Here is a 24,573-nt window from a genome sequence, read left to right as displayed (position 1 = left end):
CATGGTTTATTTAACCAGTCTGGTGGCAGGTTGTATTTTCCAGAGATATAGCCACAATCTATCTCCCATCCCATATGCTCTTGACACTCCTTCCTTCAAGAGATGAGGTCTATGTTTCCTTCCTTTGAAAATAGGTAGGGTTTTGACTCATAAGGGTCCAGTAGAATGCAGCAGAAGTGATGTTTTATGACTTCCTAGGCTATGCACCTTCAACCCTCTTTGTTGGAATACAATGATAAGGCTACCAGAGGGAAAAAATACTAAAGCAGTTGTTCTAGTTACTACTACTGTGTAACAAATGATCCCAAACTTAGTGGCTTAAAGCAATGGTTTGATCATGTTCACAGGAATGCTTCTCTCTCTTCTCGACTGTCTAGAGCCTCAACTGGGAAGATTCAGCGACTAAGATGACTTAACAGATGGGGCTGGAATCATCTGAATGTTTCCTTTAACGATTTCCTTTCGTAGAAGAAACCCTCAAATTTGGCAGCTGTATGCTTCATATTTGGAGTCTCTACATCCATACTCAATCTTCTCAATATCAGCTTAAGATTTTTCTTCTCTGCCATTAAAAAGTAAGCCCCCCAAAATCCTGATTTATGAGTATATTTCATGGGCCATTTGCAGCAGAAGTCACAGAGTGGAATCCAAAACAATAGACTCAAAGTTTTCTAGCATCAGTGTCATCTTCCAGGGCATAGTGGTTCCTGACTTCTGCCCCCAAACCAGTTCTCTGGCTCATGGTTTCTAAGAAAGAACTCTCCACCTAGTGTTCGTCATAAGAGTTAGCCTCATAAAATGCTTGAGCAGGTTTCCTTTTTTTTTTTATAATGTCTCTCCCCTTTTTAATTTTTTGTTTTTCATCTGTAGAAGAATGTCACAGAGCAGGAACGCACTTCAGGAATTGTGAAGGGAGGCACAGCCTCATTTAGGAGTTTAACGGTCTAAGAGTCCCACAACAGAGAGTGTAATCTCTCCTGTAGGATGCACTTAGAAGGGTTCTCAACTGAGGCAAGGAAAAGTTCCTTGAAATGAAAATTAGAGGATATGAACACTTTGGCAATTCTTGTGTAATTGTCCTTCTAAAAAGCTGCTTCTATTATAATTCCCATTTGTAGATCAAATTTTCCCGGGGACCAGTATTTAGAGCAGAGCATAATTCTTTTAAGATGGGCTGTGCTGCCATTTTTTCAAGGAGAATAAAAGCATAAAAAATTCTGCACAGAAAAATCTCCAAGTCAAAACTGAAAGCTAATCTTGTTCATCACATTGTCACACGTTGTTCTGACATAAAGAATCTGAGGGAACAATCCAGATACTGCTTAACTTAAGACTAGCGTAAATTTGGGCCTTTATCATAAATAAACATATATACTCTAATGATTTTGAATACAAGTTATTTTAAAAGGGATATGATACTCCAAGACAGTATCCCAGAGTGATTATTCAAGAAACAGCTGTCTAGTAAGAGTTGCAGTTATGCAGTTCCCGCCAGCACATGCCTAGATTGACAAGTTATCGTGCTCCTAACTATGTAGTGAAAGGCGTATTTCCCAAGGATATCCTTAATTCTTTCCAAAGTTACTTTGTTCTAAGATTTGTGTTTTCCTTCGTATCGTATCAGAATCTTTGTCGTCATCAGTCACTACCGTGTTTATCCAGCCATTGTGTGGAACAGTTTGGATCTGAGAGGACCCAGATAAGCTTCCTGAAGTCTTAACCTTCTCTCCCTAAGGAAAAAATATTTTCCAGTAAACGCTGAGAGTTGTTTTGGAGCGTGACGGGGAGGCTTTCCTCTCTCGTGAACTCTGTGTTTCAATAACTCCCAACACTCAAGTAAATTGAAGTTTAAACAATTAGGGAAGGTTTATGAATTTAGAAAGTCCAGTCAGAGGTCTTAGGCAAATCTAAAAGCATTAAACATTCTGCGTTTACTCTAATTTCTGCCCTGATTTCCCATCAAATGAGAGGAAATAGCTTTGGATATGTGAATTTTTTTTCCTTTCTAATACGTTTGCTCTCATTGGGTTAATGACAGGGTTACACCTGTTAAAATGGTGAGTTGACTGTATGTATTAGCTTTTGTCCCTTGCTCAGATCCCAGTAACACAACAATAAAGGAATTTTTTAAATAGCATAACAAGGACAAAGATAATTGGAAAAAACACAATGGTGACAAGTTTTTGGAAACTGGAAAGCGGATGGACAAGGAAGCTAAATCCTAAACTGGCAGCAGGCATCTGAGAAGCAACTTAATTTTATACTGATGAATTCTCAAAAGATTCAAATGATACCACTAACCTCTAAGGGAAGATTGGGACTAAAAATTTAACTATAACTGAAAGTCTTTTTTGAAAAGGAGTTAGATTCCCAGGTCTTCTCCCCTGCCCTGAGCAGCTGGATGACAGTGCCTTCCTCATCCTGGGAGTTTTAATTTCTGCAAAATATAAAATATACTGTCTCCAGACTGAAGGACTGGATATTAAAATGGGGGTGAGCAGCCGGGCTTCTGTCCTCCAGCTAGGAGATGAGAAGCTCATTCTCTGAGGACTCTAACTAGGCAAGAGGAAAGAGCATCATATACTGACTTACGCTGGAGGTTCTGTTAGAGAAAGACCCTAGAAAACAAACCACGTATACTCGCACACAGAGCTCTCAATACACTGTTTGGTTTATTGGTCACAAATCCAAAAGAGCAGACAAGATTCCTGTAATATTCAGAGAATAGAGCAGAGGTTTTAGAAGACAAATGTGAGGACAAAGAAGATTCTAAAAGTATCAAGGAAGAAAAAACAGGTTTCATAAGAAGGATTACGAAGGAGAATGGCGGGGCCGGCCTCGTGGCGGGGCCGTTGAGTCCGTGCGCTCCGCTGTGGTGGCCCAGGGTTTCTCTTGTTCGGATCCTGGGCGCGGACATGGTACCCCCTCATTAGGCCACCTTGAGGTGGCGTCCCACATGCCACAACTAGAAGGATGTGCAGCTAAGATACACAACTATGTACCAGGGGGATTTGGGGAGATAAAGCAGAAAAAAAAAAAAAAAAGATTGGCAACAGTTGTTAGCTCAGGTGCCGATCTTTAAAAAAAAAAAAAGGAGAATGGCTTGGACATCACAAGGACAACAGTTGAATGTAGAAAAAATAGAAGAATGCCTCACAATACTGCAGGAAAATCATTTTCTTCCTAAATTTCCAGACCCAACAAATACCCACTAAATGCAAGGGTAAAATAAAGTCATTGTCGGACATGCAATGTCTCCCTGGAGGACGTGCTCCATGAAAATGAGGCAATAAACAAAAAAATTAAAAATTAAAAAACAGGAGAGAGACAAAGAGAGAGAGAAAGACATAGGGTCCAGGAATCAAGGACACAACACAAGAGAGAAACAAAGGTGAATGCGCTTCCCACCACTTCAGAGCTCCAGCTGACTCAGAGCTGACTCAGTCTGTCCCGGGGCGCGCGGGGCTCTGAGAGACCTCTCCAAGAAGGAAAGGAGAGGACACCAGCGCACTTAATGAATAAAGAGGAGATGCGGCAATATGGGAAAGTGGGGGCAAGGGACACTTGAACTCTCTGTACTATCCTTGAAACTTTTCTGTAAATCTAAAGCTATTCTAAAAGAAATTGAAAAAAAAAACCACAGAACTATACTGGCAGATGAGAGTCTGGGAGGTGTGCATGTATATAGTGGGTGGTGACCGAAAAAGAATTAAACCCTCATTTTTCTTTGGTGTAAAATTGGAACATCGAGAAGATAAAATATAAACATATTATTTAAAGATGTAGGCCAGTATCAAAACACAAAGGTGTGAGGAGTGGGAAATAGGGAGCGGTAGTCAAGGGGGTGCTGTTTTAGTAACAAACCTGTTACACTGTTTGATGCTAAATCGTATACACGTGTAACTTGGTAAAAATAGAAAATAAGTTTAAGAGGAAAAGATGTGGTTTCCATACGCTATGCAGATTTTCCAGAGGAATTTTAATATCCAATAATTGCCATTGCCCTTCATATCACCTTGCTAAACTGTATCTATGATGCTGCAAGGAAAAATTTGATTTGGAAAATTCACCACTCCAAGAGGGGAAACAACAGTAATGTAATTTGCATATTTATCATTTGGAAAAAATTCATTCTACTGAAATTATGTCCAAAAATATTGTTCTTCATCCATAGGCTAAAGAAAATTGTTGATTGTTTACACCAAGTACTTCTTTTTCCACAAGTGCACAGTATACCACCTTCCATTTTGTAAAAGCAAGGTACAAATTAAAGAATTTTAATGTATCTTCTTTATTTAATCAGATATTCTAAGTTACATGGCATAACTTGTGTTTATACTTTTCCAAATACTTTCAAATATAAATATTCTGAAAATACTTGAAAATGAATAAAGGAAACGTTTGCTGGACGAGTTTTCATTCTGTGGCTGTTCAATCATCCTTTGACTATTATTAAATTGTTTGCATATTGGTGAAAATGGGGATCTATTTATACCATTTCTCCTTCGTAAACAGCAGGGCATATAGTTAGAAAGGACTTACTCATCTTTAAATGATCTCATCTATGATCCTTCTAAAAAGAATCAAGTTCTCATCTTTATAATTGCATTGAAGTTTTTTCTCCAGTTGGTATAACTTGTTGTGTCTTTGTCACTTTTATCCCAGAAAACAAGATGTCCTTGTTGAAGTGCCATTCCTGTGTCAATAACAATAGGTTCTTTGACCTGTACAATGGGTCTGGTAACAATATGCAAATTTCTTACATTGATTCAAATGTGTTTCAATGACTGTGTCCTCTGCGTGTTTTTGCTTATTTCAAACACGCCTGTCCCTTTCCCTTCACACCACCTGCATCTGCCTTGGCATCCTGTTGTCACTCACCCCACCACTCATGACAAAATCAGCAAGATTGAATTGTAATGGTGGATAGAAACCTGGTGGGAGAGAATGGGGATGAATTTTAAGTCAAGATTAAATTTCATTCTAGGCTTCCAAAGGAATCAGTGGGTCTATGACCTTAAGTTTTTTTTAAGCATCCACAAATGAACTACTTATGAGTTTAATTTTGTGCATAAGCTTGTGAATAATTTTTAGAAGTAGATTTTTATTCAAATGATAATTAACGAGAGGATTTTGTGAATTATTTTATTTCTCCAAATGTTTTTCCTTAATGAGAAATTCCACACTACCTGAAAAGGACTGCATCTAGACCCTTTCCTAGACCTCCCAGTAATAAAATGAGGCTCAGTGATTGTGGGTCCCCCTTACTATTCCCTTTTTTATGAAAGGAGAGAGTTCTCATGAACCTGGATCACATATAAAGGAATTTCTGACACTGTCCCAAAAGTGTGGCTATTGATGAGAGGAATAAATGTATTAAGTTTAATCATCTAGCTCCAGGCCTACAGACGAATGAAAGCAGGTGAGAGGTGGAAGGAACTAGGGGAAGCCAACTGTAAGACCCAGCTTGGGACGTGGCCACTCGGCCCCTCTCCACTGCCTTTCCACACATTCAGCCCAAGATCTTTCCCTCCGGCCTCCCGTCTTACACTCTGTTAACCTCGATGCTGAGTCCTGTGGAGGAGCCCTCATTTTGTTCTGAACAAATTCTCCCATATGCTTAATGTTTTTCACTAATAGTTGTTAAAAATGATAGTCAAAAATAATACCTTCAATTTATTAGGTCCTTACTTATATGCATTATCTCATTTTATTGTACCCCTACAAATACTATCATTATCCTATTTTACAGTTGAGGAAATTGGGTCTTGAGAGGTTAAATAAATTATCCAAAGTCAGACCACCAGCTGGGGCCTGATCCAATGGCTGTCAACACCTGCGCATTTAACACCCATGTTACAGACGTCTGGCCATCCCATGTCCACTCTCCTCACTCACACACTCCTTGTTTGTTGTCATTGTTCTCTGAGAGCCAGGATACAGCCACAGCTTCAGCTGAGATTTTATCTTCTGGGAAAGACTTCTCTCCTGTCAGTGTTTCCAGGGGGACCCTTTTGGTTTGATTCCCTAATCTCACGGTTTCTGCGTCTCCTCAATTTGAAACTCTTCCTTTGACGTCTATGATACTTTTTAAAGAAATCTTGGCTTTCCTACCTGAGGTTTTTTTTTTTTTTTTTGCCTGGATTATCTTCCTTCCCCTTTTTGCTCTTAGTGGGCATTCCCCTATGCTTTATCCTGAGCTCCCTTCTCTCGAATCTCTACATTTTCTTGCTTCCAGATGAACTTTACATAAGCACTGAAGACAGGTCGAGTCACATCACATCTTCTAATCTGAATTTGCCATATTGTTTGAGACTATCCAATGCTGCTCTACAAACTACGAAACAAATGAGATGGATGAAATGCATAAGAAGTGTTAAGGATAGATAGTAAATTGGTAGCTTATGACATGAAGGCATAATTCATAGCATATGCTAAGTATGGATAACGAGTAAACAAGTAGCTTGTGAGACATAGGTAGAATGCATGAGACAGTAAATTAGTAACACATATGAACGATAGTTAAAGGAATATAATCATGGAGGAGATGAGGTTACTTACAGACAAAAAGGGATGGGAAAACCAAGGCATAATCCTGCCCCACCCCACCCACGCAGGTGTACCGATATTCTCTCTCTGAAGGCTTCGAGCATCTTATTTGAACTTCTTGTTTCCTACCTTCCCCACCATATACACGTCCTATCTCCACATCCAGGCAGAAAGCTCCTGGAGAGCAGACATACTGACATAGGCATCCTTTGTTCCTGGCAGCATTTGGCCTCCAGAGCCGCTGCCGAACGCAGCTGGATGGATGATGGCATAACCTGACATCTTGGCTAGAAGTTAACTGCTTCTCTCTTATTGTTATTTTCCTAAAACTATCCCTCGGTGAAATAACTGATATTAAAAAAAATCAGCATTTTATTGAGTTAATGCTCCCTAGTTCTCCCAATAGCTAAATATGTATATCACCCAGGTACTTTAGAAGAAAGAGCTTCTTTTCCTTTTACTGAAAAGAAACAAATAAATAGAAAGAATTTACACGCCCACTTGCTGATGTGTTACCCTTCCAACTTATCTTTAATGTAAGAATGACAGGTACCGCGGAGGGAGCACAGTGCGGCAGGTCCAGGCACGGACTCTGCGGCCCGGAGACCTGGGGTTGTCACTTACTACCTCTGCAAACTTGAGGAAGCTTATTTTTCACCTTCCTTCCCAGTGTCTTCCTCCATAAATTTTGGGAAAATAAAAATGGTACCTAGTGCATAGGACTATTATATAGAATAAATGAGTTAAAACAGGCAAAATGTGCTTAGAACAGTGCCTGGCAAGTGGTAAACTGTCAATACATGCCAGCTCTTATAAAAGTTACCAATCCTGGGGCCGGCTGGTGGCAAGTGGTTAAGTTTGTGCGCTCCGCTTTGGGGGCCCAGGGTTTCGCCAGTTGGGGTCCTGGATGCGGATGTGGCACCACTCATCACGCCATGCTGAGGTGGTGTCCCACATGCCACAGCTAGAAGGATCCACAACTAAAAATACACAACTATGTACCTGGGGGCTTTGGGAAGAAAAAGGAAAAATAAAATATTAAAAAAAAGTTACCAATCCTAAAGCCATTTTAAACAGATTTCTTTCTCTGTACTCCATCTGAATAACCTTCCAGCCAGAATTGTTTGCCTTTCGAAACCAGATTCCAGTCTCATATCCTCCCTAGATAAGTAAAAAATACACACTCATTATCAGGCTGAGAACAGCTGAAAATAATGCTGATGGTCATTAACCCTAATAATGCTCCCTTTATGTTTATTTTGTCCTGTTGAGCTTATGAACCATTTTCACATTCATTGCCTCATTGTATTTTTACAACACCTCTGCCACAAAAGTGGCCGGCTATTTTTTATCATTTTTGAAAGATTAGGAAACTAAAGCACACAGAGGTTAAAATGGCTTGTCTTGGTCACCTGGAGGGTGACCATGAACTCAGGGCATTGTAACTCCTGACCATAGACCTTCTTTCTGCCCAACACTGGTACAGCGGGTTCTGCCGACAGGTCTTAAGAGCTGGAAGAGCTTCAAGCCAACACTCCCTGACTTAAGGCCCCACTCCCCCATACCCTTTTTCTTTTTAAAATTCCCAGTGGGGAGAAGTAATATATTGTTTATTCCACTCATGGGTTTTGCTACGAGGATCCATCCTCTCTCCATTCCAGATGATCTTCAACATCAACCAAAAGGAAGTTACTTAACTTCCCAGAGCCTCAGCTGCCCCATCTGTCAAATGGGGAGAACAAGATTCCCTATCTCATAGGGTTCTTATGAAGATTGCAAGAAAGTACTCCAGAGAACACCTGGGGAAATAGGCATACGCTTCTGTTGTTATTATGATGTATGAGAAAGTAGGCTTCATTCTGTCTCACTTCGGCTGGTGCTGCTGCACCTGCGTAATACAAGAGCTGTCACTGTGGGAACCCAAGCTGCTAGAACCCATAATGATCAAATGCTTAAACCAAAGCCCCGTGTTGAACCTCTCACCTAAGATCGTTGACTCTGGGAGCTGCTCTCCTTCACGCACCTTGAATGAAAATATCCATGATCTCATATCGCCTCAAAATACATCTCGACAAGTCTGTTTCCTGACTTTTACCCTCGCCACTATGATCACCCTCCAGATTCCTCTAAGGAACAGGTTGCTATGGCAACACTCACCACCCACACTCGACAGTCAAATTTCATTTCTCAGATACAACTATTAGAAAATAAACGGTCCGTGTAACATTCTTTGTGTTGATTTCCCTGTTCACTTGTGAAGTCTCCTGTCTGCCTGAGTCTTTCATAAATGTAATAAAAATGCCTTTTTAACCGTTTGAACAACAATTTGTTAATTCAGACAAAAACACTATTCGGGTTCTTAAGTGTTTTAAAAATAGCTTTCTGTCAACATGAGGTAAAAAAAAAGCACAGTCATAAACTACTTCAGTCCCAGATTTTGTTTAGTCAAACTGTTTCTTATTTTGTAATAGGAACATGAAATGAACTGTAGCATATTCTTTGCTAAAAAGAAACTTTCCTCTTTTAATTTTATACCCCAGGCAAAAATGATTTATTCAACTGTTTCTGAAACAAGAAGAGGGATGGAGAATTTCTACTTCTTTTCAAGAGGTAGAAATCCCACCGAATCCATCCTCATTCCTCCAATCTAAGATAAAGTAGTAACACATGATATGCATACTGGCAGTGGCCAATACCAAACATTTCTAGGATACTTTTCTAGGTGGATTGTCAAGGAAAACCTAGTCCAGGCCCCAACAGTGGGATAGCACGTGTCAATAGCAACCATGTCCATTCCTTTCCATGCCTGACTCCCCAGCCTTCTCCTGGTAATTCCTTAATAGAGCTGTGGTTACGGTTGAGTCTCCCCAATCGTGGAGGCCTGGCAATGGAGGAAAGGAGGAAGCCCCAGTCCATCAAGTCCATCTCTCCACCCTGTTGGGAGATAGAGATGAACAAGCAGAAACCCTCCTTCGACCTTCCCTCCATTCTCCCACCTTTCCCCACCTCTGACCTCCTCCCACCCTCTTCCTCCATCTCTGACAATGCCCTTTACTATACTGGTGACTGTTAACCAAAGTCAAAACAGCATTTAACAAGAATATATATGGATATAATAATGCCATGAGTTTAAGAAAAAAAGTAAAGCTAAGAAAGATTTAGAATCATGATCTTGTCAGAACTTTTCAGAATAAAAATATCTACATTTAGGAATTTTGATCCAGTCCCATTAAAAAGTAGTCCATATAATAGGTGATTTTCATTTTTCCAAAGCAATAGGCCCCTTTTTGCATTTTAACTTTATTAGGAAATTTCGCTTGCTTCATTTAACACAATAAAGACTTATTTATAAAGGTGGACAAAGGAGACAAGGACAACTTGCAGGAGCATATAAATTAGAAGGCATTTAAAATCTGGCCCTATAAGATTATAAATACGGTATGTAAGAATAAATATGCTGATTTAGCCTCACTCTGCGTTGAGTAAAAGATGCACTCTGACTTTCAAAGGAAGATGCACTTTTTTAATTCAGAGAAAATGGCTTAGGGATTGTTCCCAAAATTCTAAATATCAGACAAGTCCTTCCTGCCATGCTGACATTTTCTATTAAAAGTGAGTAAATATTACAGCCCAAAATCAATGAAGTAATTCCTCTTGGAGACGCAGTGTAGGTAGGTGGTAGGGAGGTGTTGGGTATGTATCAGGAAAAGGGACATCACAGTAAGCAGCATGGGGCCCTACATGGAGCAACTACGCAAAATGAGATAGTTCCCTGTGGTGGACAGTCTGGCTTGCCAGTAATGGAGATTAGTGGGTGGTTTGACTATAATTGGGAAGGAATGGAAAGACATATCTTATTAAAAGTTGTTCCAAGTGGATTTTACTGTTTCTTTTTCTCATATCTAAGGCATTCTACTCCCTGGTAATTATACTCTTAAGCAAGTTAAGTAGCAGTTTAAAGAGAGAAGATTTAAATATAATGCAAAGGAAAAATATTACTTCCTCATGTTTGGGATGGGAAGAAGTTGAAGCCATTTCCTGAGAAGCAGTTGGACATCCACAAAGCAGAGGGAATTCCCTGATGGTGGAATCCGGACCAAACCAAGCATGAGCTCAGGAGCATCTGGACTGCGATCCTCATGAGTCTCAGGTGGAGACAGTTGTTGCCAAATTCAGTCCTTTCTCATGTTTGGCTTTCTTCGTTTAAGACCAGAATATTTGAAATTATTAGAAGGTATTAATACAAAATACCCATGATGACTATTCAGGACACAGCGTGGAAATTCACCAACAGCTTTGCAGGCTTGGAAGTAGGACCTCAGAGCACGTTAGTGGAAAGAGGAAAGAAAGGGATTCTCCTCTCATCTCTTCTCATGGAGCCTGTGTTTTCCAGACTCTTCTCCTTGTGTCCAGTACTAATAAGAGAGACCTCCACTTGAGTTCCTTTGAAAGCATACACAGTTTAAAGCTGTGATCGTATTTAACTTGTCTGCTTTATACTTAAAGAACTAAAAGATTTACACCTTGAGACTATTTTCTGTCCAATTGCTTTGAAAGGAGAGCACATGGGTGCGGTGAACTCGGGGAGCAGTATCTGAAGTAATGAGTGGATGATTTAGTGTGGGGTTAACGCTGCCCTCACAAAAACGACCTCCAGTGTGTACAGACCAAGGGCTCAAAACGAAGAAAGCTATTGCCCACAGGGACCCAAATATTCTGATTAGTCAAATAAAGCAGGTGTTTATTATTTTAATTATGAAAAGGCAAATCATGGTTCCAACCAGCCACGAGCGATAACGCAGGACACCCATGGACTTAATTTATTAGCTGTTGAAATTAATCAAACAGCCTGTTTATTGCTATTCTATTGCTGTTGCTGTTCTGGAGGGTGTAGATATCGTCCCATTACAAAGTATTACTGGCTTAAGAAATGTAGTTGGGAAGCCGGAACTATCACCAGAAAACTAGGCAAATAATACAAAGCAGTGTGTTCACAGAGCAAAGGCTTTAGTTTTGTGGGAGGGAAATAAGAAGCCATGCAGAGTTTTTTAATTTGGGAGCAAGAAGAGTGGGGAGGGTGGGGAGTGGAAGGTGACGTCAGCGGCTGTGTGCTTTACAATAACCTCAGAGCGTGTGGAGGGCAGAGCGTGCTGGGCGGGGCAGGGGGAGCTGCAGGGTGGAGGCGAGACGCCGGTGTGGAGGCCAGTACAAGAGTCTATGTGACTTAGGGCAGAGGTGGCGGGAGCAGAAAGAGCACAAAGGATATAGTCAAGAGACACGTCTAGGGTGGAACCACAGGAAAGAGTGGCCAATTGTTCATGGAAGAGAGGAAGAGAAAGATTCAAGGGTATTTGCAGTTTCTCCTTTGGGGAGAGATCTCAACCGGAAGTAGGCCATTTATGTCATTTTGGCATGAGACAATGGAACTTCAGTCTGAAGACAGGGTCCTTTTGGTGTTAGAAAACCCATGAACTTCTGTGACTGTAGGTCAGACTTCTGACAGGACTCAACTGACTGCAGGTGAAATTTGCATAAAAGCAAAAAGCAGGTGCTGCCTGCAGTGTTTCCCCCAACCAACACCCCTGAGAAGGGAGCTCCGACGTTCACGGGGGCTCGCAGACTCCGCTCTGAGCTACCACTCTCGCTGTCTCCTGCAGCAGGATTTGATCCTGTTTCTACTCTCACACCACCTGCTCACCCTGGGGCCTCAGCTGGCATGATGCATCTTCACCCTTCCAGGACCAGTGAGGCTAAGTGTATGCTCTCTGTAATTCGAGTTTATAACTCCCTGTTATTTTCCTTCATAGCACTTCTCACACTTGGTAACTATCCATCTGTTAATTTACTTATGTCTTTCACTAGATCGTAAATGCCTTTAAAGCAAGGAGATGTTTCTATTTTATTTATCACTGTATTCCCAGTTTGGGTCTCAGTGCCAAGAACGTGGGAGGTGCCCAATAATACATGCTGAATGAATGAATGCTTGTTTATTCCTGAATGTTTATCCTTCATCTTTAAAGAAGGATAAGGCAGAGCTTATCCTGCAACATGAAGAGAAAGTCAGAGAAGGACGGGGCGCGGGGGGCAGGGGGGCCCTCACTGCTGGGCTGAGATTTCTAGGTGTAGCAAAGTCAGAGGATGTGTGTCCATCACTTAACAAAGGGGACGCAGTAGAGGCTTTTCTGACTTCTCTCAGTACAGAGAGGGAAAGAGGATTTCCCACTGTGCTGCGACGCCTTCTCTGGGCTGAAATCAGCTTCCACTAGGCTTCCTAGTCCTCAGGGCGCTCCAGGCGTGAGGGAAGAGGGATTTACGCATCCTTTTCCCTGAGATCTTCTGCTGGGTTTCCACGCCACTGGGCAGAAGACCCAGAGCACGTAAAAGGCACAGCCCACCTGTCCTCATGTCTCCCCCACTTCATCCTGAAGGCACGTTTAGACACCATTCCTGCAAGGCTGCCATCACCCCAGACCACCCCAGGTTGTAATGGCCGATGTCTTTCTCAACTCCTTCCTTGCCCTCCACCTCCATGTCCTGTGACTCAGGTGACCCTGTTACATAGAAGACCAGGAAAACTGCAGTTCCGCAGAGGACCCCTCAGCCAGCCTTCCAGTCAGCACTGGGCCAATCAGAGAGTGTGTGGAACGGTTATTATGAAACAATGACATGTTCACGAATACATTGAAAATTGTGAATTCCTACGCTAAATATGAAGGATTGAAAGAAAATTGCTAGAAATTATTCCGATCTGTCAATAATTGTAAAGCCAAACCCACAGTAAGACCATTCACAAAAGGTGTAATTTGGCAAAAATATAATACTAAAGGTCTTCAGTTTTTCACAGACAGAGGTGTGTGTTCTAGAACCGGAATGTAGCAGGCAGCACTTTCCCTCTCCCCACTGTAATAAATCATGTCCTATTATGTGAATTCAGTACAAAATGAAGAGGTAGCGTACCAAGAAAATATATGGCGTCCGATCGTATTGAATAGATTTGCCTAAATCACTGCTATTTTAAAACAAAAATTCATGCTAAATTCATGCTAAATCTGAAGGTCAAACAAAAATCTTCTGAATGTATTTGAAATGCTGTATTATAGTAAGCATAAATCACGTCTCTGGAACAGCCAATATCAAGTCTCTTGTGCAGGGGGATGTGAATTTATCAGATACATAGGCCTTAAAATGGGCCAGATATTCAGTCTGGCTAATAATAATTTCAGGGTTCCCACTGCCCCCTACAAGGTAAATGCTAAGATAACTGCTGATTATCCCTAGTTCTTACAAACTGATAACAGATAATCCTAATAGCATTTGAATGTAAGTAGTTGTGACTTTTTTCCTCCCTCTTCCAGCTTTGTGAAGTGGAAATTCTACAGGCAACAGTGGAAAAGGCCCACTTTCATCTCAAGGCATGCCCTGATGATCAAGCACACTTACCACACAAATCCTCCAAGCCCGAACCACAGCATGAAACTCGCGCTGGGTCAGCCGCCACGGTGAGCTGTCCAGAAACCTAAATAAAAATGCTGCCTACTTTGTTGTTATTAGAATGTCTTAACAATAGTTTCTAAACTAGCACATACTTCAGATCAATTTGCTAGGAGACACACTAGCCAGTGGTCCCTGAACTGCTGGCTCCATGGGAAGATAATCTGATTTTTGACAAAAAGCTAGAAAATTCCATGTGTTCAATTACTAACATACAGCATTTTTACTAAATCACTGGTGCTTTATCATATTTGTGTGTACTATGTGTGTGCATGCCTACACAGGTGTGCATTGGCGTGTGTGTGTGTTCAGTGAACTATTATTTCTTGAGTGCTTACTATATATCAGCTACATCACTAGAGACCCAGGATAAATAGTGAAGAAGAGAGACACAGCCACTGCCCCCAAGAAAACACAGTCTAGTGGAGCAGAGCTTCTCAAACTTTCATGTGCATACAAATCGCCTGGGGATCTCGTTAGTATGCAAATGCTGATTCAGTGTGTCTGTGGTAATTCTGCATTTCTAATATACTCCCTTTTAATGCCAATGTTGCTGGCATTTGAGTAGCAAGGTGGTAGAGGACACGGACATTAAATCACACAAATAACTATATACTCACATTTGTGATAAGTGCTATGAAGAATAAAGTCCAAGAATCCATGAGATCAAATAAAGCAGGGAACCCGATCTATAGCTCAGGGCTAGGAGAGGGGGCGTTTAAGGTAACAGCTGAAGGATGGTGGGAATATGGCTGGCTGAGTTATTGAGACCAACTCTAGTGAATGCTACACACACCTTTGGTGTCCTGCCTGAAGATGTTCTTCAGACACCAGAGTGTGCTTGACCTGTGCCCAGAGATTGCTAGAAGAGCCTAAGACCAAACGCCCTGCAGCTTCTTGCTTGGGGGACAGGAGTGTGTAAATAAATACCCCAGCTTTACCGCTCCTCAGTGGGACACACTTAGTTGGGTTTTATAGTCTGTCAGAGGGTTCCCAGCAGGACTGGGCCCTAGATGCCCATAGCTGTAATTCTTATATAACTTTGACTTTCCCCTCTTCCCTGTATCACATCCTACTCCTTGCCAATGACTCTGGTCTCACATCCAAATAAATTACTTGCTCCCAAATCCTTGTCTCAGAGTATGCTTTTGAGGGAACCCAAGTTAAGAAACCAACCCTCTCGGAGAGGACAACGAACAGTGATGAAATATACAAACACATGTACACATGCATGTATATATGTGCATGCACACATACATGCACACACACAAGCAGGTTGAAATCTATGGGGAAGAAAGAACAGAGAACCCTAAGGTGAGCACTGAGGCACTTTTGCCCTTGGAAATTTGCCACCCATCCTGATGATCTTGAATTTGTTTTCAGGACCTCAAGGGGAGAGAGGAACAAGTGTCTAAACCCAGCCCCACCCAAGGAAACCCTCCTACCAATCAGCTGAGCTACATCCTCAATGTCGGGGTAAACCAGAAAGGAGGGTAAACCTCTCCTAATCAAGACAAGTAGCCTTGAGGTTGAGCAGAGCAGGAAGGAAATTTCCCAAAGAAGCTGTAACCATAAGCTGGCCCTATTCTGTTTCTTGGTTTGGATGATGGCTTCAGGGTCGTTTAGAAGACTGTACGTAACTGTTGGAGGCACTTTTCTATATGTACATTACACTTCACGATTTCCTAAAATGTAATTTAAAAAAATCTGACAGACAGGAATGGTTTAGGTAAAGCGAAATCATGTAAGAATTCTGTAGGTGTTTTGGAGGAAGAGAGAACAGGTCACTGTCGCTGGAGCATAATGAACAAGGGGGAGAATGGTGGAAGATTCATTCATACATTCATTTATACATTTGTGACAAGTACTCTTTTTATGGAGCTTATATTGAGTGGGAGACAGGCAAAAAACAAATAAATGAACAAGGTAATGTTGGAGAGTAATGATGGCTATGAAGAAAACAATAGGTTGATATCATAGAAAGAGCCATAGACTAAATATCAAAGAAGAGACTAGGGGTATAGGGTTGCTCGGTGGGGTAATGGAGATTGGATTACCTTGAAAGAGCTCACTGAGTTGCTGGCAATTGAACTCACACCAGAGGGACAAGAAGGTAAAATTGGAAAGGGGCATAGGAGCCAGGGCCTCGTAGGTCTCAGTAAGGATTTTGAGCTTTATTTTAGGAGCAATCCAAAGCCATTAAAGGGATTTACACAGAAGAGAGGCATAATGAGACTAAGATTCTTAAAGATCATCCTGATGACTCTGAAGAGTAGATTCCATGGGGATCAGAATGATGCAGGCAGACCAGTGAGAAGACATATAATAGGGTTGACTAGGATGATCAAAAATGGAGACATAAAATTGAATCTATTCAAATTATACTGTAGACATAGAATTGAATATTCTTTACATATCCTTCTGGTACAGACTCTGCCCTCTCAAGGAAATCACTGGTCACTGGGTCCTATATTTTTGGCTACAGTGATTGAGCCAAGGACTTGCAAATTACTGAAGCTGGATCAATCAGTATCCTTTCCTGGGATTTTCCTAATGGAGATAGAGGAGAAGACTTTCCTTCTTTAGTAGAAGGTTATAAAGGTCTGACATGAGAACTGTCAGTGGTCTTGTTCAAGGTCATTTGGAGAAAGGCAAAGGAAACAGTAGAGGATGCAGCCTTGGAGAGAAGAGAAGGGGAAAGAGATTGAGACATATCTTGGTGTGATAGAATCTCCTGGCTGCTGTGGTTTGGCAGTACTCCATTTGACTATTGGAACTACCCCAGAATTTTTCCCATTAAATGAATCATATAATTCCTTTGCATGTAGCTGGTTTGAGTTGGATTTCTGTCAATTACACCTGAAAAAACCTGACCAGTACAAGAGGTGAGGGAGCTGGAGGTGAGCATCTTGGAAGATAGATGTGCCGTTTACTAAAATGACAAAGGCAAGATGAGAAGCTGGCTCAAGAGGGAAGAACCAAAATTCTGTCTAGGAAATGAGAATTTGAAATACCTATGAGACATCCAAGTGGGAATATTAAGTAGATGGTGGACACATGAATTTAGAGCTCAGTCAAAAAGAATGGAGTGTGGCGGTAAGTTTGGGCATCACTGGCATAGAGATGCTATCCAAGACCGTGGGATGAGACGAGATGAGATTACACGAGGGAAAGGCTATTCAGTGGGAAGAAAAGAGGAGCCATGGCTAGGGCCTGAAGAACTTCAAGATTTATGGACTTGAGGGGTGTGTGTGTGTGTGTGTGTGTGTGTGTAACTATGACTTCAACGAGACTGACTTTCAAGCGTGGCTCATAAACCAGCTCTGTAGGCAATTTTGAAAAAATACCTGAGTAGCAGGATAAACATTTATACTTTAGAACTTGTTAGGCATTTGGATTGTAACAAGGCTTTTACGTGCGTGAGTCATTCCTTCATTATTTCTTGACTATAGACTTGGCAACGGGGAAGTGGGCAGATTCCATAATGGCCAGCAGAGAATAATTTTTTCTATTACCTTCCTTGTACCCAGGAATATGGTCAGCACTGCCTCTGTTTAGAGAGCAGTTTGTATGACGGAGCTGAAAGTTTAATGTTTTTTAAAGTTTCTTATTTCCGTACCTAGTCATGCTGTTCACTAAAGCAGAAGAGGACTCTAATTGTGACATACATTTCTGAAGTGACTGACTGTACGTAAACGTGTGCAGATGGCTTAAATACAACGCCACCTGAAAGAAGTCTTTATCTTTTCGGGTGTATATGAATTTTTTAGGTTATGAGCCTATATGATCTGTTGGATTAGGAGTCAGACCATATATCCTGATTAGGACTTGTACATAATGAGAATTTAGAAGTTGTGTTTTCAGCAAATAAAGTTACCAGATTTTATCACTCATTAAGCGCCCCATGGACACTTGAGAAATAGAATTTAAAATGCTGTCAGTTAAAAGTATAAAGACATTCATCATTGATCATTTAGTTAGGATCCGATATAGTTCTAAAAGGCTATGAATCTTCACAATTCTTAGTCTCTAGCTTAGATCAGTTTCTGAATGCTATGTTCTCCTAATGGAATATTGCCTTCTATTCAATTTCCTCTGAAGTATTTTCATGTATCTTAAGTGAACTCAGAAATATGCTAAGACCCAGATGATTTCTTTCAACAATAATAGAATTTATTCAGTGAAGATCAACAACTTTATAAATTTATGAGATCACTTGGAATGTGGTTAGTGAAATTTTGTCTTTCTCCATCTTTGTTTCTGATATTTTAAATTAATATTTCAATTGAAAATGTTGGATTAAACTCACTTTCCTTATATGTTCTCTATGGTTCTTTGGATGCCCTTGTATAAATAAATGAACAAATTAATATCTTACATGATTCTTACGAATACACAGATTGTCTGAAAAGTCTAGAAACATAGGGAAAGTATTTTATTTATTATGCTTCTTCAGATTAATAATTGGCTTAAATTTAGAAAGTGTTTAAATTTAAATTTAAATGTGTTACCTGCAAAAGAACGTATGGATCAAAGGAAAATTTATTGACAAAGGTTTTTGAAAATGTAACTAACATTTTTTTTTTTTTTGAGGAAGATTAGCCCTCAGCTAACATCTGTTGCCAATCCTCCTCTTTTTGCTGAGGAAGACTGGCCCTGAGCTAACATCTGTGCCCATCTTCCTCTACTTTACATGTGGGATGCCTACCACAGCATGGCGTGCCAAGCAGCACCATGTCTGCACCTGGGATCCAAACTGGCGAACCCTGGGCCGTTGAGAAGCTGAACGTGCGCACTTAGCTGCTGCGCCACCGGGCCGGCCCCCTAACGTCTTGATTTTATTTTTATTTTACATTTTGGAACTCAGCTGCTCAGTCAGATTAATTGTAATTTTTGGTTCATGTCATTCTCTCATCATATGTCCACGTGTAGAGCTCTTATTTACTTTGTTAATTATTTAATTATTTATTTTTAATACTGAAATAATCACCTACAAAGCTACTATCCAAAGAGAAAGCTGAGACTCTAACCACAGGCCACATCAAATCTCCTGTCTGCCCACCAGGCCAACCGCCTTCTCCCTTCCACCCAAAGGATCTGTCACCCAGAAACACGTTCTTAATATGTTCCATCACTCAGAATCTTATTGTTCCTTTTATCTTGTATTGTAACCATTTTTTTCCTGAAAAGTACACAAATATATACTTAGTAATTTTTAAAAGTTTTTACAAAAGGAATGTCAGGCTCTGTATAATCTTTTGGAACATTTGTCACCTAACGTTGTATTGATAAGATTAATTCATAGTGTTACTTGTGGCTACACTGCGTTCATTTTACTTGCTATACTATATTCAGGGAGTGAATGTACCGTAGTTTATTTATGTACTCTCTGTTGCTGGCCATTTGGTTCATTCTGTTTTTTGTTAATATGAACAGTACTGCTATAAACATCTTCCTTTTACATATCTTTTCTTGTACATGTGCAAGAGTTTCTCTCGAATATACACCTGTGCACGGAAGGACCAGTGTATAGAGTACATAAATCTTTGATTTTAGGAAAAAAATGGCAAGCTTTTCTAAAGTTGTTGCTCTCATCTATCACATATAAAAGAGCCTGCGGATCCACGCTTGGTGTTATAGGAATTTTAAATATTTGGAATCCAATGGAGGTAAAATGGTATCTTATTATGCTCTTAATTAATACTGTTTAAAAATGAAAAATTAATCGTTTTTAGTTTTTTCAAGTATACTATACACTTCAAAATATGTTAGTGTATGTAGATCAACACAAAGCAATTACAAAATGATATATGTCTTACTTGAAGCTGATTTTTTTTCTGACTCTTCTTTCCCATCACTGCAGACATGGCCAGGACTGTGACAGGACGTCATTGTGGCCACTGTGTTCTCTTCTAATATCCTGCCTCTCCAGGCAAAACGCCAAGGGGTGAGGTCATAAAATATTTACTACAAGCTTTCCAGTCATTCATTTTTTCTTGCACTAGAAACCTCCCCTCATTCCCTACTGATTTTAAACATATCTAAGAGATTTCCATTGACTACTTAGGTTTGTAAAAGGTTAAAACAGCAGTGTTGCGTGGGCACATTTACAAACACACAGTCATTATATTGCAAAGGTTTTACACCTTAAAGGATTACACAGAGCTGGCCCAAGTGATTAAGTATTTTTAAAATCTTTCAACTGGATTTCTAGATTTTCATGTTTCTTTCTCATAAGACATTAAGTTAATTTAAATGCAAAGTCATGTTTAAGGTGATTCTCGGACATCTGAAATGAAGGACTAATGAATGTCCTTTAAATTGGGGAACAGCAAGGGTAGGAGAGAAATTCCGCTGCAAAACTCCACAGTCAGCCAAAGCAAGGTATGTGTGCCCCTGCCTCATGGTGTTCACAGTCCTTTGTGAAGATACTTGGAATCTCCAAGAGGAGAAGAAGAGTGACAGCAGTGGTAAAACTGAGGTGAGAGTGTGAGATGTGGTCTTGGAACCTCCCTCCTCAGCCCCCCTCCTGAACCTGAACAGCCCCATCCGGTACAACACCATGAGTTACAACTGTGGTGTGCATTATTCATGGAAGGGCAAGCTTCATTCTGATTACAGATATTCAAAAGCATCGGGCACAGTTAAGAGGACTTAGGTGAAACTCTTCATGTATTTCTGATTGCAATATTTGGCAGCTGTGAGCTAAGACAGATAATCTATTTCCTAAAATTATGTGGAATTGTATGTGTTGCTAAAAAGAAAATCCTTTCATAGACAGGGCAGTGTCGAACTTTTCCTTCCTTTACTCATCTTTAATTTCTCCCCACTTCCAAGTGAGTGGAAGTGTTTTTATTAAAACAAAACATCAAACATCAGTTGGCACTCTGAAGAAACAGGCTCACCCATCTTTTAAGTTGTGTTTTTTTTACCTTATACAATATGCATTATAATGTAATAAATATTTTAATTTCCTAAGGATATTGAACTTAGTATCCCTTAAAGGAGACTTTTACAACTTACTGCTACAAATATTGGCACTTAATCAAAGGAGAAAATGATATTAAAATAGTTCAAGGATAAAATCACCCATGGGGTAGTTCTCAAACATTAATAAGGCCATGAGTTCATTTATCTATAACCTATAAGCTAGAAGAAGTTATGAACCAATATAGTGGTAAGGAAACCCACCAAGCTAACAGTTAAGATCTACAGTCATTATTTTTCATTTAGGCCTAGAAATACATTTCCTTTCCTGAATGAGCCAATCAGGCCATTTCAGAGAAACAAATGGAAGCGAAAAATAAACTTTTTATTTTTTTTTTGCAGAGGAAGATTGTCCCCTGAGCTAACATCTGTGCCCGTCTTCCTCTATTTTGCATGTGGGATGCTGCCATTGCATGGTTTGATGATTGGTGCATAGGTCCATGCCTGGGATCTGAACCATTGAAGCCCAGGCGGAAGCAGAGCACGAGAACTTAACCGCTGTGCCGGGAGGCCCCAAAAATAAACCTTTAAGGCAAGCGCTGAAGAAGAAGCAGGATTTTCCATTTAAGACATCCACAAGAAACTCCGCGTCCTTTGATTAGCAATTAGCACGCTGGACTCTCCTTTGACAGAGGAGAGAAGTGAGGCTTCGGCCTGTGAACCGGTGCTCCCCTGGGGCGAAGGGAGAAGCTTCGGTTCTCAGGAGCTGTTCCCCGCAGTCCCAGGCCGCTGGGAGGCCGGAGGCGTCCGCCCCGTCGTGAGGCAGACCCGCTCCGGCCACTGCACGAGGACGGTGTGGGCCGGCGGCCAGCTCCCCTCCGCGATCCTCCGGTCCCTGTGCGCCCGCCGCGTGTTTGGGGATCCGAGGTCCTGGAACCCCCTAAGCGGGGAAACGATGCACTCTTCCCGGGGACGACTTTCTGCCTTCTCTCCTGCTCCGAGCAGGGCCTTCGACTGCTTCCCCGGGCCCGGCGCCCGCCGTGTCCCTGACCCCAGAACCAATCCGGGCTGCAGGGGCCTGGCGGAGCGCCGGACGCGCTTCCTGTCGCGGCCTAAGGAAGCCGTTTGCCGCCAGGACCTTGGTGGGGATTCCGGGAGGTCGAGGGGCCGGGCTGGAGAGGGGCGGGGAGGGGGAGAGCCAGCTGTAGGGGCGGTGACCGAGCTCTCGGGACAGCTCGCGCCCTCGGCGGGACAGATCCAAGTTGGGAGCGGCCTTGCGCGCGGGACTCCAGGATGAGGCCGGCGCTCGCCCTGTGCCTCCTCTGGCAGGCGTTCTGGCCCCGGCCGGGCCGCGGCGAGCACCCCACCGCTGACCGCGCGGGCTGCGTGGCCTCAGGGGCCTGCTACAGCCTGCACCACGCCACCATCAAGCGGCTGGCGGCCGAGGAGGCCTGCAGCCTGCGCGGCGGGGCGCTCAGCACGGTGCGCGGGGGCGCCGAACTCCGCGCGGTGCTCGCGCTCCTGCGCGCGGGCCCGGGGCCCGGAGGGGGCTCCAAAGACCTTCTCTTCTGGGTGGCGCTGGAGCGCGGGCGATCCCGCTGCACCCTGGAGAGCAAGCCGTTGCGAGGTTTCTCCTGGTTGTCCCCCGACGTCGGCGAGTCCGAAAGCGACACGCTGCCATGGGTGGAGGAGCCCCAACGCTCCTGCACCGCTCGGAGTTGCGCGGGACTCCAGGCCGCCGGGGGAGTCGAGCCCGCGGGCTGGAAGGAGATGCGATGCCACACGCGCGCCAACGGCTACCTGTGCAAATACCAGTTTGAGGGCTTGTGCCCCGCGCCGCGCCCCGGGGCCGCCTCTGACTTGAGCTACCGCGCGCCCTTCCAGCTGCACAGCGCCGCGCTGGACTTCAGTCCCCCCGGCACCAAGGTGAGTGCGCTCTGCCCCGGGCAGCTCTCGGTCACCGCCACCTGCATCGCGGACGAGGTCGGCGCGCGCTGGGACGGGATACCCTCCGGGGCCGTGCTCTGTCCCTGCCCCGGGAGGTACCTCCGTGCTGGCAAATGCGCGGAGCTTCCTAACTGCCTCGACGACTCGGGAGGCTTCGCCTGCGAGTGTGCTCCGGGCTTCGTGCTGGGGAAAGACGGACGCTCTTGTGTAACCAGTAGGGAAGGACAGCCGGCCTCTGGGGGGACCGAGGTGCCCACCAGTCACCCGCCGGCCACTGCAGCTAGCCCCGTGCCGAAGAGAACGTGGTCACCCAGGGTCCATGAGAACCCAGCAGAGGTACCCCATACCCCTGGACGAGGCGGTTCAGCAACATCTATTCCCGAGATTCCTCGGTGGGGAGCACAGAGCACGCTATCTACCCTTCAAACGTCCCCTCAAGTCAAGTCAAAGGCCGCCATAACCTCTTCGGGAAGCGTAATGCCCAAGTTTAATTCCACCTCTTCCTCTGCCATTCCCCAGCCTTCCCAGCCTTTCGACTCCTCCTCCACCGTGGTCTTCTTACTTGTGAGCATAGCGGTGGTAGTGTTGGTGATCTTGACCATGACAATGCTGGGGCTTTTCAAACTCTGCTTCCACAAGAGCCCTTCCTCCCGGCCGAGAAAGGGCCGTTTGGCCCCACCGGGCGTGGAGAGTGATGCTGAGGCCGCTGCTCTGCGCTCCACTTCTGCCCATTGCACAGACAACGGGGTGAAGGTCGGGGACCGTGGTCTGCGGGACAGAGCGGAGCGCGCCTCGCTGACGGAGTCTTCTCTTGGCTCCAGTGATACGTAGGGAAAAGGGACGAGGAGCACTTCTTGTGAGCAGAGTTTTTCACTTTCAGAGAAAAGAGAAAAGAGGAACTTATTTGTGAGACTGACGATTACTGCAGAAATTCCCCTTCCCCTAAATTCCCTCTACTGGGCTGAGGAGCTAAATCTAAACTAGCCACGCCTTCCCTGAAGATGGAAGGGGTGCAAGTGCCTTAGGGTGGTACTGAGGGCCGGGATCCCACGGGGGAGAGGTATTTTCTTGTGTTTATTGTGGGGGAGTTGGCAAAGTGGTTGAACTTTTTAAGACACTGGAAGCAAATAGGAAACTGAATACGATTTTTAAAATTTTATTTTTTACCAAAGTGGGAAGGAAACCTTCTGTGCAGATTGTTCAGACTGGGAGTATATCGGTTTGAAATTCCCAGGCAAAAAATAAAGGATTGTTCAAAACCCAGACTCGGATATCATTGGTTTCTTGGAGGAGTAATTTAGGAAGAACAGCTGAGGGGCATGCTGGGAATAGCAACAAGAGGGCATCCTGCTTTTAGATTGAGGGGGAGATCTTTAAATCTGGTAATAAGGAGTAGATCTTTAAGAACTATTAACTTTTTCCTTGGTTCCTTATACTCTGCTTTCAAAATCACTGCTACTTGTCTGTTCTGTTGTAAACCAAAACTGTCGTGTTGCCAGAGTTGCTGGCTCTAGAAGCAGGTTATAGTTGACCATCAATTCAAGGGTTTTCTGTGCGTCCTTGCTCAAGGGGACCGATGATTTGTTTTCCTCTTCCAACATTTGTGCTCCCCAGTGCAATGACCTCTCCAACGAGAGAGACCTCTCTGAAACATCAGGA

The 24,573-nt window shown here is 42.9% G+C and overlaps 1 protein-coding gene across 6 annotated transcripts in view; it reads left to right on the top strand.

The window, feature by feature from the left end:
* Nucleotides 1-24,179, top strand: part of CLEC14A (C-type lectin domain containing 14A) — a 35,319-nt gene extending 11,140 nt beyond the window's left edge. The window contains exons 2-6 of one of the 6 annotated variants that reach the window (XM_070504281.1): nucleotides 378-575; nucleotides 13,905-14,048; nucleotides 19,904-19,987; nucleotides 20,373-20,521; nucleotides 21,370-24,179. In XM_070504281.1, the coding sequence (XP_070360382.1) occupies nucleotides 22,261-23,745 (1,485 nt within the window). In that variant the 5' untranslated portion in view covers nucleotides 378-575; nucleotides 13,905-14,048; nucleotides 19,904-19,987; nucleotides 20,373-20,521; nucleotides 21,370-22,260 and the 3' untranslated portion in view covers nucleotides 23,746-24,179. The other 5 variants (XM_070504280.1, XM_070504279.1, XR_011501570.1 and 2 more) reach the window with 5 other exon arrangements.
* The last annotated feature ends 394 nt before the right edge of the window (nucleotides 24,180-24,573 follow it).

This window comes from Equus asinus, chromosome 2, assembly GCF_041296235.1.
Source record: "Equus asinus isolate D_3611 breed Donkey chromosome 2, EquAss-T2T_v2, whole genome shotgun sequence".
Classification (NCBI taxonomy): Eukaryota; Metazoa; Chordata; class Mammalia; order Perissodactyla; family Equidae; genus Equus; species Equus asinus.
The sequence above is the reverse complement of the archived record's forward strand: the minus strand, read 5'-3'. Positions and strand labels throughout refer to the sequence as shown.